This window comes from Falco rusticolus, chromosome 14, assembly GCF_015220075.1.
Source record: "Falco rusticolus isolate bFalRus1 chromosome 14, bFalRus1.pri, whole genome shotgun sequence".
In the NCBI taxonomy this organism is placed as follows: domain Eukaryota; kingdom Metazoa; phylum Chordata; class Aves; order Falconiformes; family Falconidae; genus Falco; species Falco rusticolus.
Genome location: NC_051200.1, coordinates 7,897,902 through 7,913,657, shown reverse-complemented (window position 1 = coordinate 7,913,657; position 15,756 = coordinate 7,897,902). Strand labels below are relative to the sequence as shown.

Here is a 15,756-nt window from a genome sequence, read left to right as displayed (position 1 = left end):
AAGGCATGTGCGTGTCACATCAGGGAATGATTAATAACTTTATGGGCTTATTTAACTCTGAAAATGTCTTTTGCTGTCTGTTTGGCCTATACTGCATTAGCTCTTGCACTTTTTGTTCTTGCCCTAGTCTAAAGGGCTCTTTAAATGGTTTTAACAAATTCAAGGATGCTTCTTTCAGCTATTCCCTTACTTGCTTTTTCATTTAGAGGTTGCAAGGAAGGAACTAAGCAGTGAAGTATTCTGTTTTATATCACAGCTTCTACTTAGTTTGTTTTCACTCATCCCGGGAAATGCTCAGGAACACTTACCCGATATCCTGCAGCTGTTGTCACATCACTCTAGATTAAAGGGGAATCTCCTAAATTCAGTGGGATCTGGAGGCACCAGCCATAACCTACAAAGGTTGCTCAAGGTAAAGATCAAGTCTGATGTGTGGTTCTTAATTTGTTGTGTGTGTTATGTTCACATGGGGAAGCCTTCTCTCCTTTTCACCTCTGGGAGATAGAAGAATGCATTTCCTCAGATTTTTACTGAGTTTCAGAAGATACAGAACAATGTTGACTTACTGAAGTCTCTTTTTCTGAATTTTTTCTTTAATAGAAGTCCCCTGGTCTGATTTTTATGCCGGAATTGAGCGGGTTCTATTCCTGTAACTGTCTTTAGCTCTTCCACTTAGTTGGTAGTGGGAAAGGGCTTCTGAAGATTGGATTGAGGGAGCCTCAAAAGCTGTGAAATATTAAAATCTACAGTTTCAGCTTGAACTGTCATTGATGTCGGTGACAAAATCATCCTGCATTCAGATTTTGTACACAACTTAGAGGTTATTGTCGAGCCACAAGCTATATTAGCTACTCCATAAACTTGGTTTCACAGCCACAGTTTTGTAAATGGCTGTAGAGATTTTCGTTCATGGGTTTGTAAGGATCACCTTCGCTTCACTGAAACCTGAACTTTGAGGATAGCTTTTGCATATACTGTATGTGTAGGAGAAAACTTCACTAGTCCTTACAAACAAAAATGGTAGGTTTTGAGCAGCCCTATTGAGACTGATCAGAACAATCAGCGACAGTGCCTTCTGGAAAGGCTATTGGGATATTCTGATAAGAAATCCTTTTGTATGACCCTTTCATGAAATAATTTGAGGCACAGTTCACTCATGTTCCTGTTACGCATCACCACAGCTCCTGATCAAAATCCACAGTATCTGCTTTCGGGTTCATCGGGGAGTTGATGTGACAAGCTGATAGGTGACGTCCTGTATAATGGCTGCTCCCAGGCTGTTCTGTGGCCATAACAGGATCAAGACTGATTGTTTTATCCTTTACAAAAGAAATGTGTCTTGCTAAAGGAAGCTCGGTGCGATATCTCCGTTATAAATTTTGTGTTTATACTGCTTCCTTAAAATAGACTTGCATTGATTTGGTGGCTTTGATGGTTGATACCATCATTATGATATAAACAATGTGCATTTTTCCATGGGTTAAGTGATAACAATATATTTCACCTGAGATCTAGCCACATTTCTGCCTGAATCAAGTTTCATGGCCAAGCTATAAAGCCACACATAAAGGCTGAAAATATTCAGTGCCATGGTGGGGTGGTGGGAATAGTTTGCTGCCTTTTTTTCCCCTCCATTAAAATCAGGCCCTGACACAGCAATGCTCAAACTGATGCTTCTTGACCTACAAAGTCCTTCCTGGTGATCCATAATATTAAAATTTGTGACAGGTTTGGGTTTTTTATTTCCTTACCAAGTTGTTGGAAGATTGGTCTAATGTCAGTCCTTTCTTCGCATAGGTAAATGTGGAACAGAAAAAGGGTTTTCCTGTTCAAGAGGAACCAAATGTAACTACTTCTGGTAGTTTGAGGAAATCTATACAAATCACAGAGAGCAAAAAGGACTGCTCAGAGGAGAACAAACTCGCCTCCATGCCAGAGTCTACTTTTCTCATTTCTGAGAAGTGCAACCTCCTGAAAAGGAAGTGCTGCTCAGAGGAGATGCGAAATGCTGAGGTACCCTGCAAACTGATGAAGAAAGGTATGTTTAACTATGCACAGGAGAAGTTCTGTGGCATGCAATCAGTGGGAATTCTACTTTTATAAAACTTAAGAGGAAGAGGGTCCAAGTTACATTTTTACATTTTAGCTTTTATATTTTCACTTCAGCCTGATCAGGGCATGATGTGGAATCTTTCTTGTCTGTGTAAAAAAAAAAAAAAAAATCTAAAAAAGGTGAGGGCTGGGCTAAGAAGGTTGGGTCAAGGTTTTGTTATAGTTGAGCTCTGAGTATTTTAAGGAACATCAATGTTGCACGTAATCTTAGCACTTTCTGGATCAATAAAAATTTGTGTAAAAGCACAAATTCTGTTAGTTCATGATACCTGGCCTTGTTTTCATGCTGTGGGATGTATTTACAATGGTATGACAGAAGAATTTTTCTCCCTTTAGACTTTCAACAAGAATAAAAAAATGTTTTGACATTAATTGTTAATGCAAGGCTAAATTCAACCCTTTACAAGTGGGTATAATGTCACTGAAACTAAGGGGAGGTATGCTGATTTGTGCCAAGACTGAATTTGATGCTTTGCATAGAAATTATTGTAATGAGGCTTAATGGTTCACTGCAATACACATGTAAATATCAGATGCTGCTTGTAGATACATGGGGTACTGTTGTTTAATGTAATTGAACAGAGCTGTGTATAATGTGTGTTTTGTTATTGATAGATACAGTTGATACTAAGGGGAACAGTACTGGACAACATATTCCATTTGAATTTGTGGATCCATCAGACTTGGACTGCTCCCTATGTATGAGGTATCCATTGTGTTCTCACAGATGTCTTCACCTTTTAAGCTGTATCTTTTTCCTTTTATGACCTAGATGGTCATAAAGTACCATAAATGGTACTTACTTTTCCCGCTGACTTGAAATTAGTTCTTATTATAATTGTTACTCCAGTGGTGCATTTGGAGACCTTTGGTTCTGAACACTGTTGATAAGTAGGAACTTCTTGATCTGCTCTAGCCTAGTGATTGTTTGGGAAAGGGCCTATAAGGTCACATTGAGGAAACATGTTATTGAAGGTGTCTGAAAGATTTCTTGTCATGAGTTACACACACCCACCCACTGACACACGTAGTGCACGAAACCACAGTTTGTCCTCTGGTATTTGTAGAGCTGTGTATGATGTTATACAAAGCATAAAGTAGCTAAAGAGACCTCATACAATGACTATTCCAAGTTTACATGTAAATACCATGTTGCTACTATTGCAGTAGAAGGATCTTGCAAGCAAACAAGAGCATGGGTTTTTCCTCTATTGCTTAAGAGATATATATCCTTAAATAGCAGATAGCATCTTCGTGGATTTATTTCTGAAGGCCTGTACTTTGAGAATTCTGGGGTTGCTTTGTTTTATTATTTGTATGCAGGGGAAAGGGGTGCCCTTCAATTTATTTCAGACAAACTGAAATCTTCGAGTCTGGTTTGCTTCTGCTTGGAATAAACCAGATCTGCCCCCCTCCCTGTCTGCCTACAGCTGAAACATGCTCCAAAAGTTTATACAGCTGTCAAAACACTTGATACTGCTAAGAGCAAAACTTTCCTCTAACAGAAAGCCACTCAATTAGTCTTAGCTGGTTTTAATGAGTGTGCATGCTTATGATCATTATGTCCACAAAGCATTTTTCAGATGTTTTTAATAAAATTAATTAGCCCTATTTCCTCATCCTCTATGTTAAATCAGAAACAGCCAGACTACAATACATTTTTAAAGGAATTGGCTCAAGGATGCAGATTCCCTTATGGTATAGAGGATAGTGATGCTGGTCTTGTAATTGCAATCACAAATACAGACCTTGCATGTAGAAGGATGTTACTTTCAACATCACTGCAACAATGAAGGCTTGGGCTAAGGGAAGTGGTCACAAGATCTTTATCTTGCTATTAATACAGATGGATTATAATTGTTTCCTGCTATGTTCTTCAGAAGTATCTTAGGGATTTGGATCCTGAGATACTTTGAACTAATTACCTAGTAACCTACTGACCTGTTCACAATTAACTGCAGGAGCTGTTATTAACCTATTTGTTTGATGGAGTGGCCAAAATGTTATTGATCTATATTTCCTCCAACAGCAAGCAGAAGAGAAAAAATAATAGTCAAAGCAACATAGTGGTGAGAAGCGAAGGAGCATTACTCAGCAGGAGTGTATATTTATTTTCTGCTGTTACAATAGCTTGAAATGATGTCATGAGAAATCTTGGTGTATAGTGTTTCTTCCTGTAAGTCAGGAGGCTTGGTCCAGGTCCCCTCAGAGTCATTAGGAAAAAGCTGCCGCTGGCTTTTGTGAGAGCCAGAGCAGACTCCTGCGTTTTAGCAGGGATTTCTTGTCTTTATGCTAGTGTTTCAGATCAAGTAATGATTACATATGCAAAGCAGTGCTCACTGAAACATTGTAGAATTCAGTATTTTACTTTGCTTAAAGGAATAAGGTAGCCTTGGTGAAGTGAGGTTTCTGTTCATGAAACAATTTGCAAGAGTTCAATATACAGTCAAGCTGCAATAAGATAGGTGTGGTATTTTAGGTGGTACTTCATATGTTCCCTTGCCTAAATGTCAATATTCAATGTCATTAGTTACTATAAATAAACTGGCTATGACACTCCTGTTCAGAGCCAATTACACTCTTAAATACACTTATCTTGTCAAAGATGCTAACAAATGTGGGTTTACATTCTTACAATTTCCACATGTGTAATAGAGTACTGTTTTGATAAATGGTAATACTTTAAAGTAAACTTATTAATTTAATTAAATTAGATTAATATTTGAGACCTTAAAATGCTTAGACAGTATGTTGTAAGTTATAGCAGATGCCTAACAGCTTGTTCCTAGTTTTGAATGTTTTCTATTTAAAAAAAAATGCTTCTGTATTATTTACATTTCCTTAAGATACTTATTGGCAAGGAAACATCACTTTGCAATATCACATAATAAGTGGAAAATCCTTACATGAAAGTAAATGTCACAGAGGTAAATGGGTAATGATTAGATACTGTGATACTTTGAAGACCTGGCCTTATACATTTAAATATTTTTGTAGATGAAACATGAATCTAATGCCACTAACTTTCCAGAAAAGCAGTAATTTGAAGGTAAAAACCTGTCTATTCTAACAAAACTGCTTTCCCAGTCCCCATTAGAGTTGGCAATAATAGTTTATTGCCATCACTTATGTGGACTGTTACTGCAAATAGCAATTTTGTGCTTAGCTCTACACATACAAGTAATCACATGATTTCCACAGTAATAGTGATGCAAGTATTGCTCAGTTTCATTACAGAAAGTCAGATGGTCCAACTTCTGCTTCTATTTATCACTCACACAGAGGAAAATTAAATCCTGGCTTGTTGGAAGTTAATGACAATATGCTTTTTCACATCCATTGAAATTAGAGTTCTTGGGCTGCCTTTCATGTTAGGTGGCAATAAGAAAGTTGAATAAATACAGAAGTAGGTTGAAAAAGTGAAAAGCAGGGAACAACTTTTTTGGTAGCAGCTTTTACTTCAGTACACAATATTGTTGTCTTTGTTTTTGGATTTGCCAATCCAGGCTCTTCTATGAACCTGTCACTACACCTTGTGGACACACCTTCTGTCTCAAATGTCTTGAGAGATGCCTGGATCACAACCCAAAATGTCCCTTGTGCAAGGAAGGGCTCTCGGAGGTAATGAGGCTTGGATCTTCTCAGCATAAATTCAAGGGCATAGAACAGGATCAAGTAGCACCTTCAGAAACCTTTGATATTTCCCTGCTCGAAGGAAATACTACATAACTTAAGAATGTGATTCTTAAAATGTTCTTCTGACTTAAAGCATGGATAGTATCCTCTGTTCAGACCTTGGGGCCAGACCTGTACTTAAAAAAACTGTAGGTGACTTTACTTCCCAGGTTTCCCAAGAAAATGCCCATAACACAGGGAATAGTTCAATGAACAACTCCTTAGTGGCAGTGCAAGCTTAAAAGATCATTTTGATTTGCTGTAGACGTAAGAAAATGGAGCTAAGAGATGACTGCTTGTGCACGGGCACCATACATGTGGAAATGCTAGACATATCTGTAACTGCTTGCATATGTTTTTATTGCAGTGCTTGGCTATGAGGAAATACTGTAAAACAGTACTAATGGAGGAGTTAATAGCTAGATATCTTCCAGAGGAACTCACTGAAAGAAGAAAGATTTACGAAGAGGAAATAGCAGAGCTTTCCAAGTATGTAATCCAGTTATATAAAATCCAGTCTTTAATACTACTGCCGTTAGCTGATGAATGGCTCCTGCTGCTGTGGAACACGAGCTAAGATGCTGACAAAGGAGCTTCTTAATGTCATGTGATTTCAGAGAGAACAGGGTCCAGGTGAAATTGTGCTTTGAGTTAGCATAAAAACTGGACACGGTGCTAAACAATAAACCCAAGCAAGAAGGCTGCTTTATAAACGCAGTGTGGTTGCTTTCAGTGGCCTTCCATGAAAGCCACAGTGTGAGACAATAGGTGGAAGTGGTCTCACAGGCTGGGAGTTGGAATGTGCTGGGTAGAAAAGAAATGGGATTAAGGAAAATAAAGTAAATAAAAGCAGTAATAGAGATGTAGTTTTGCTCTCACTAGCAAAACCAGAAAGCATAACTAAAAATTCTTCTACTAGTAAGTGGTATACTACTTTCATAATGTCTAGTCAGTTAAGGGGGGAAATAATTTTAGTTTTTACTTCATTAAGAACTTCATCCTAAAGATGTTACAATATTAAAAAGTATGTTACTGCATAAAATGTATTTCATACCTTGTCAGTACTTTGGTAAAAGTATCATCTCTGATTTGTCCTTTCTTTCTTACAGCCTAAATAAGAATGTTCCTATATTTGTCTGCACGATGGCGTATCCTACAGTCCCATGCCCCCTGCACATCTTTGAGCCTTGTTACCGCCTGATGATTCGAAGGTGCATGGAGACTGGCACCAAACAGTTTGGGATGTGCATCAGTGACCCGGTAAAGGGGTGAGTGAGCAGCATGCTCTGGACCGTGTGATATACCTCACTTAGTCTGGAGCGAGTTTCTTTGGAGAGATGCAGAAAGGTCCATGGCTGTAATATCTGTGATAGTTTTCCAGTAGAGAAAGTTTCTTTCTAATTCTGATGGTTAAAGACATTGCAAAGACTGAAGTTTTTTTCTTAAAAGCACTTAGATTCTGACTAATAGGGCTACCCATTTTTCTTGAAACATACACAGCTAATGTATATTATAGAAAGTTAAGCTGCAGACCTCTTGTGTAACACTTCCTTTTCATGTATATTTCCTACTGTTTTGAAATCTGTTGAATGTTTTGGCACAAGAAATCAAATTGAAATGGCAATAAGGTGTATTGGTGAGCTTATTTTTCTAAAATTATGGAAAGAGTAGCTAAGTTATTGGGATACCTTTATAGCCTCATGTTCTGGATATAGTGGAGGCCACAGAGGTACGGCAGAGCCTTCATAATTACTGGTTGAGCGTTTGTGTTGAGCCACTTGCAGTCAGTCTTGGGTAATTTAATGTCTGTCTCTGTATTTAGCTTTCCTCCCCCTTTTTATGATGGGGTATGTATACATCATAAAAAGCATGATGTACAGAAAATACACGCCTACAAAGTAAAATCTGCTGAAATTGTAGGAAAACATGGATTTCCATAGTCCTTCCACGATTCTAATACCCTGTATTGCACTTGTTCTTCTGTACAAATTGACTGAACATACTAGGATTATGGAGAAAGTGTGCTTCTGAGCTGTCTAACTTTCAATTTCATAAGATGCTCCCTGTATTCCAAAACATGCAGTTAGTGTTAATCAGATTAGACAGCCTGAATCTTCCTGATAGTTTTAAAAACAATTGTGGAATAATTTGAACTACAGCAGGTCAGTACTATGAACAATAGAAATGAGCTGACACTGGTAAATACCTTTGTGGTGGGGACTGGCTGTGTGGCAGTTCTGTGGAGCTAAGGGTGGAGAGAATAAGACTTGTTTACTTGCTTTTGTTCTGATTTCAATAGGTTTGCAGATTATGGCTGCATTCTGGAGATAAGAAATGTTGAATTCTTTGCTGATGGCCGCTCTGTTGTAGACAGCATTGGCAAGAGGAGGTTTAAGGTGATACAGCACAGCCAGCGTGATGGTTACAATACAGCAGATATTGAGTACATTGAGGATCAGAAGGTAAATTTAGAAATACTTAATTTAAACTGTGTATTATGTGTCAATTCTGAGCACATACGTTTTCAGTGAGTCCTCTTTTGTAGAACAGTTTAGAGTAGAACAGATCGGTGGTATTTACTAACTGCTCATGGTTAAAGATGGGAAACGTAAGTTACCACAGACATGCACATACACTGCCCATATACTGAAGAGTGTTTCTCCTAGAATTTTTTAGCAGAAGACAAAAGGAAGTGAATCCGGGGTGAGATCTTACCACTCTTCTAGACAGAATAACTGCAGTTTACAAGGGGGGATGGGACAGGAAGGGACACCTGCCTCCATTTGCATAGAAGCCAATTAGAAAACTCCCATTCAGGTAAGAAGCAGCAGGATTGGGTCTGCTACACCTTCAAAATTATGTACATTAATTCTTATTTTAAAAATGTAGGCAGAGTACAATGAGTGATGTATGAGCCTTTGGTATACAATGGGAAGATGTCTACTCTGAGGAGCTGCTACTAATTAAAAAAGATTTGCATAATCTCTTCTGTATTGTGTCATGGTTTATGTAAGTCTTTTCATATAGCAATCCAGAAAGTGCATGTTCTGTAAATAGGTGTCATTGGCTTAGAATGTAGGGTAGGAAAGTGAAGGATTTGATGGATGGGGAGCAGAACAGGGGACACCAAAATAGCTTTCAGGATTTATCCTGGAACTCTTTTTGGCATACTTTTTTCTTTGCCTTTCCTCTACCCACCCCAGAAAATCCTAAAAACTAATGTTGTGCCTTCCCCAACATGCAGACTGAACTAACGGTAAGCTTCCCTCTCTTTGCTTGTTTCAGGTGCAAGGACAAGAGTATGCTGCATTACTTGTTCTCCATGATTCAGTCTATGATCAGGCATATATGTGGTTTAACTCCCTCAAGCAAGCGCTCAAAAGTCGAATTCTCAGTCATTTTGGTCCAATGCCAGCTAAGGATCCTGACCCACAGGTATCCAGAGTCAGTGGTTTATGTAACTTCTAGAGACAGAAATAGCAGGGCTATCCGATAAGCTGGGAGGCACGGTGTTATAAGACTAAGAAGAGTATTCATATTACTTATCCTGCATAAGCGAAGTAGCGAAGTTATGTTGCCATACACCAGTGGTAGCACAGCTGTGAACAAAAAGCTCCTGTTTAGACTTGGTAACTTCCTGAGACTCCTTAACTGACCGCATGGATCCCAGGAGACTTAAATGCCTTTTTACCTACTCTGCTTCCCTAGTTAAATGACTGAGAGAAAATAGACAAGAGGAAACTTGTTCAAGGACTGCAAATGGTAAAATAACATCTAAAACAACAGAATATAATAACAAAACTAAATACAAAGTAGTGACATGAAGTATGAAGGGAGGCAGGAATCCCAAAGAACTGGGCCGATAACAATATGGGACTAAAATACTACTAATAATGTGGGAACAAAATAAAAAAAATTTAAAGGCCCAACCTGTAGATTGTTGATAGAAATGCATCTTGCTTCTGCCTTCAAAATTCTACTTTTAGGAAAAGTGCAATTTGGTTGCAATTTGTTTCAAGCCAGCCTGTAGTCACAAGCCATTTGGCGATGAAATGACCTGTTTCCTAGATGGCTATCAAAATACCATGTTTTCAAAGTTAAATCTTCAAAACTAAGACTGTACCATGTATGTTTACCCTAATTTCTATTTTTCCCCCCCTTACTGCAGGCTAACCCTAACGGGCCAGCCTGGTGCTGGTGGGTCTTAGCTGTCCTTCCACTTGAGAACAGAGCTCAGCTCCCTTTCCTTGCCATGAAATCCCTCAAAGACCGCTTGAATGGCATCAGACGTGTCCTTACATTCATGTCTCGTACGAGATCACGGTGATGGTGAGAAGGAGAGCTGTGAAGTCTCCCACAGTACTTGACTGTAGACTGTCTCTTGTAACTTCATCTAACTGCAATAATGTCTTACAGATTTGAGTGTCAGGATGTTTCAAGCCTGAATTTCAAAGAAAATGAGTTCTAAAGAGCAAGGGATGTTTATGGATACTTCAGTAGTTTCCATTTGGAACTCTCAGATGATTATTCAATCACTGCACTGCTAAATTAATAACAAATGTGATAGAACAAAAAGTGATCTTGTTTGCCATAAATCTTTTAAAAAGCTTAAGGGTTTTTTAATTTATTTTATTTTTATTTTTTTAGTGGATAAAGGATAAACTGTGCAGTTTAATGTGAAGCAGAAATAATAATGTTAATGCATTATTTCAGTGAACTGCAAAGTCTTTTATTCCAAATGGTTCAGGTTTTATATAGCATTGTGTAAAATAATGTTCACAACTTCTGTTCGATAATTTATTTTTGCACTATAAGTTTTTGTTTCAAAATGTATATTATTTATGTGTTCATTCCCTAAAGGAAAGTGAGCTGCTCTATTTATTTATAGTGTTTTTACCCTGTATTTATGACTGGGGGCAAAATGATAACTCTAGCAGTGCACAAGCAACTGCTTAGATAATTTTCATATTTGTGTTCAAATACTTTGAATGTTTTTCTACTTATCCCCAGTTCTACTGTAGCTTAAGAAGGATTTTTTTTTTTTTCCCTGAAACAGCCTGCTGTGAAGTCTTTGAATATACAGATTATGTCTGAGAACTCAAGCACAGTTGTTGGAGCTTGATCCTATGCTTGCGACTTGGTTCCTGATACCACAAAAGAGTCAAGCACATGCTTAACCTTAAGCATGAGTGTTTAAGTGCTTGAGTAAATTCAAGTACTGATTAGCTGATGTCAGTGGGAATTGGCCATAGTGGTGACAGAAGGATCTATCCCCTAGTTTTTCACAGAACAGAGAGTAACTTGGAGTTTAATGTATATCTGAACTCCTTCTTGCAAGAATGGATAATGGCTACAAATAACTGCGAAGAAAAAGCCACAATGTATGAGAAGTTGCTTCTCCTGAAGAAAACTGGAAGTACTGGTATCATTTCATTGTAGGTTACCACATAAATTTTTTTATATCAACTCTTCTTGCTGTTAAGATCAGTTTTCTTTCAATTGTGTGGTGGGATTTGGGTTTGGAGTGTGTTTGGGGGAGGGGGAGTTATTTTGAACTGTAGGACTGAGAGTGCAGTTTGTAGCACATAAGAAAGAATACGTTGTAATAAATGCTATTCATTTCATCCCATCTTCAGGTTTCTGTTAGCTTCAAACTCTACCCAGCCATTGCATTTCTTTTAAGAGATTGGGTAGTGTTGCTAATAATCATTAACTCCCAAGGAAAAGTGAATTTTAGCATGATGACTTCTAGCTATAAAAAAAAAAGGTGAAAATAGGGCACAAATGAGAGTAGGAAGTATCTTGGGTTTGATTATTTAGATCAACAGTTCATATACTTGTTTTGCTGCTTCTATTGCTTTCAGTGTACCACTGTCTGGGACTGATCTTGCCTCATCTGACTCTGGACTTTAACTGGTTTCAATGTGAGCAGAACCAGGCCTTTCATTCTAAGCTACTGTTTTCCTTTTCAGGGGCAAAAAATAGATTGAATTGAGAATGTTATGGAATGCAACAAATTTCCTTATTTATACCCGGGATAATAGCACTCTTTGCCATTCCATGCCTTTATGAAAAATTGCAGTAAAACTTAATGTCAGTTCTACATGTGTTTTCCGTCATCTCATCAGAACTATTTGTTAGTGTAAAAGTAACTTCCATACTGTTAAGTTTCCATAAAACTACCTTTTTTCCCCCCTCTTGTTAAATTCTATAGAACTTCTCCATAAGGGTACCAAAGAAACAAATGGAAGACAAACGTGTTTCAACCTTGTGATGCAAATGGAATATGTATCCTGTGATTGCATTGAGCTGCTCTAGGAATGCTACTTCCACACTGCTAGATCGCTGTACTTCTTCCATAGGTGGTACTTTACAAGCTTCTCTGTAAACAACATCTAGAAATACATACATGTTCTGAACAGTAACAAGTGTATGGTGGCTGACACCTGCTATGGCATTTGTCATCATTAAGTCAATAACAAAGTGATTTCTACTTGTTTGGAAGTGAAGCTGTGTTAAATGCAATTCTTCCTTAAACCATTATGTATTGCATAACATATAAGGGGCTTATATTGCTCCCGTAGAAAAAAGTTGTCACTTTGTTACTCTTACCTGTGAGAAAAGGACCTTAAATACCTATTTTAAACTGTTTTCTCACTGATGTCATTGTTCTTCTTGCCTGCATGCTACATCTTCCACATATTTATAGTCAGCCTATTTTGTTGATTTAGAAATTGACATGGAAAGAACCCTTGATTTTAAAAGTGAATACTGGCTTTTCTATTAGCCTTTAGTAAAGCTGCCAGAATCTCCTAAGCAGAAACTTCTCTACATGCCCCTCTCATGAATGCCCAGTGCATTTGTTGCAACCTGGAAACATGGCTTACTGCATGTCATGCGTACAGTTGATCTGCATATGCACAACAAACTGAATACATGAGGAAAATTCATCTGTATGTGTACAGTGGTGTTCTGTCTGGGACTGCTTTATGGCTGCACATCCTAGATTAATAGCTGAAGTCTATAAATGCCATCAGAAGAAAAGAAAATACTGAGAAATAGATTTGCTAGAGAACACAGACCTGTCCAGGAAAAGCTAGACAAGGAGTAGCTTTAGCCTTCAGTAAGCTGAGACTGTAAAGTTTCAGTAATGAGGTTCAAAACCAAAAGAAATCTTCTAGTTATGCCACAGTACTGATTTTTTCAGTTGTATTAATCAGTACAAGGATGTAAATGCAATGTTTATTAGAGATGTGAATAAACAGCCTAACAGATTTTAAAATGCTTCAAAATTCATTACAGAAATGGCATTGATCAGATAAAATGCTAATTGAGGAGTATTTTATTTAAGCTTTTCAGATTTTTCTAGACACTGAACCCAGTCCTATAACCAGTCTTGCCCATCTGTTTTAAAAAAAAAAATAAAAATCATAACTCAAACTTGCATTTCCTATGTGGCCAGAAGTACTGATTAATCTTTGTTGTGCAGACATAAGTAATGCATAGTGCTTCACAGAAGTCACTGTGCTTCACAGAAGTCAATTTCCATTGACCTTGGGTCACTGAGTTAGGATTACTGAAATCAATAGAAATAACTTTTATTTCTGAGTAAATGTGATCAATCTCCCTTTAAAAATAAAGGCTGTGGGGAGTACAAAAAGCAAGTCTTCTGTAACGCAGGCAGAGAGAGAACAAAGAGTAGCTCAAACTCTAACTAAGTGCCAGTCTCCTGGGTAATATCACCTGAACATCTCCCAGCAACTTCTTGAAAGTTTTAGACTTGCATTTGTAATATATAGTTTTGTTAATCTGAAATATCTCACTTTTCTGTAAATGAAGTATTTAACAAAATACATTAAATAACAAAGACTGGCTGTATCACCTTTCCAAATCTCTGTACATACACATTATGTGGCTTCTAATTAAAAATGAAGTTTTCTGCAGAAAGTAATAGTAATTTTTCATTCCTGCTATAGACAGGTTTAGGACACTCAGAATAACTGCTTTGTCTTACATGCTCCTTTGCCTAGAATACCTTAAGGGGATATGTTTCTATGAAAATAGCTATTATCTTGGCTAGCATGACTTGGTTGAAAGCAAACCAGAGATAGGGCTGGATTAATAGGAGAAATCATGAAACCTGAGAGTGGACTCAGACACGGTTGTGGGAAGTAGTTTAGTAGTTTTAATAATGAAATGATAAAATAGTGTGATAGGCCACTGCCATACCAAGTCTTAAGTGACATTCTGGCATTAGTTGTAAAAGTTCCTTTTTTTTTTTTTTTTTAAGTGCTGATATCTTTTATTACCTTTGTAGCAATAAGAGATACCAGCTGTCATACTGAATGGCTGACCTGTTCCTTGGCCTGCCCTTCTGTCCTGACTACTTACTAGCAGAACACCTGAACCATGGATTTCTTAATCCAAAGATTATTTTAATCTAACAAAAAAAAAAAAAAAAAAAAAAGGTAGGTTTGGATGTAGCAGGTCTGGATTAATCTGTGCTGTAGAGAAAGAGCTTTATAAAATTAAGTTTTGTTTTAGATGGTTTTTTCATAGAATCATAGAATACCAGGTTGGAAGGGACCTCAGGGATCACCTGGTCCAAACTTTCTTGGCAAAAGCATGATCTAGACAACATGGCCCAGCACCCTGTCCAGCTGAATCTTAAGTATCCGATGTCGGGTAATCCACTGCTTCCCAGGGGAGATTATTCCCTTGCTGATTGTTCTTGTCGTGAAAAAATTTCATTTTAATGATTTCTACTTGGTGCTGAAGTTTTACTGGTGTTTAAATGACTGACAGATAGGAATTATATTTAAATGCAGTGTTTAGGAATGGAGAACATGTTCACAAATTATTATTTAAATGAAAGTGTAACTTAACTACAGGTTTTCTGTGCATATAAATCCAATGGAACTATATGCACTTAGGATAGTGCTCCGCGTTCCCCCGAGTCCTACATCAGATGAACTCAATACCTACTTTCAATCCCTGCTTAGTTCTCACTCAGTTTCAGCTTCACAACCTAACTTGTAACTGGTGCAGCAGATGGTTTAGGATCCTGGGGTTTATTCCAAAGCCCAGTAAATCACTGAAAGTCTTATAGCTACAGAAAAATGGTAGTTTCAGCAGAGTCACTATTTTGAAACACTTTGCTAAATAAATATTGTCTGAGGACAAGAAACTAATCTGCTTAGACAGGATTAAAATGGTGAATAATAAAAAACCTGAACTACTACATTGACTTACTCATCCAGGTATCATGTGAAGTGCTTACTAATGTTGAAGTTTCATAAGGTCTAAAGTAACCCTCACGTAGAAGTGCCTGTATTCTGTTATTGCCATTCTTGAGCTTTTTAATAGTCATAGCCATATATTTTATAAGTACAAACATATGCACCTTTAAATCTTTACATTCAATTTGCAGAACAAAGGTTTACAGAGCAGAAGTGTAGCAAAAACAATGTAATAGTGTCTATAATTCCCTGGTGAGGAACGGGAGAAGTATAAAAATGAGGAGCAAAAGACTATCTGTGTAAGATGTCTTAATTTGGAACCATATACTTGTCCAATTTAATTCCATCAAGCTATGTGGTTACTAGAGTGCCAGAAGTATATCAAGCCATTTTAAATAAAAAGTTTTGTGGACTTGTGTATTCCATTTGTTTGTAAAACATCCTTTTGTGCACTGTAATGAACTTGAAATGCAACCTAAGTTATACTCTCATATCACTGAACGGAGTACTGTTCAGCTACCTCTACATAAGGTTGAAGTAATTTTGCTTTTTCCAGATTTGTTCACATTGTCATATAAAATATATTTTAAAAAATCATAGTCCAAAGAACCTGTATGTGTTTGTAGATGTACTTATAACTATGTTGTACCAACAATGTCTGTGTGGACAGTTGTTTGCTAATTAAAATTTTTGTGTTCTTTACTCTTTGGCTTGCATAACAAAACTACTA

At 37.4% G+C, this 15,756-nt stretch overlaps 1 protein-coding gene across 3 annotated transcripts in view; it reads left to right on the top strand.

The window, feature by feature from the left end:
- Positions 1–15,756, top strand: part of LONRF3 (LON peptidase N-terminal domain and ring finger 3) — a 37,317-nt gene that overhangs the window by 4,185 nt on the left and 17,376 nt on the right. Inside the window, exons 4-13 of one of the 3 annotated variants that reach the window (XM_037408590.1) lie at positions 257–412; positions 1,798–2,038; positions 2,728–2,818; positions 5,619–5,733; positions 6,155–6,276; positions 6,897–7,055; positions 8,087–8,249; positions 9,073–9,222; positions 9,956–10,116; positions 10,844–15,728. In XM_037408590.1, coding sequence (XP_037264487.1) covers positions 257–412; positions 1,798–2,038; positions 2,728–2,818; positions 5,619–5,733; positions 6,155–6,276; positions 6,897–7,055; positions 8,087–8,249; positions 9,073–9,222; positions 9,956–10,114 — 1,356 coding nt within the window. In that variant the 3' untranslated portion in view covers positions 10,115–10,116; positions 10,844–15,728. Of the gene's footprint in view, positions 1–256; positions 413–1,797; positions 2,039–2,727; positions 2,819–5,618; positions 5,734–6,154; positions 6,277–6,896; positions 7,056–8,086; positions 8,250–9,072; positions 9,223–9,955; positions 15,729–15,756 lie in introns of those variants that run through there. The other 2 variants (XR_005107572.1, XM_037408591.1) reach the window with 2 other exon arrangements.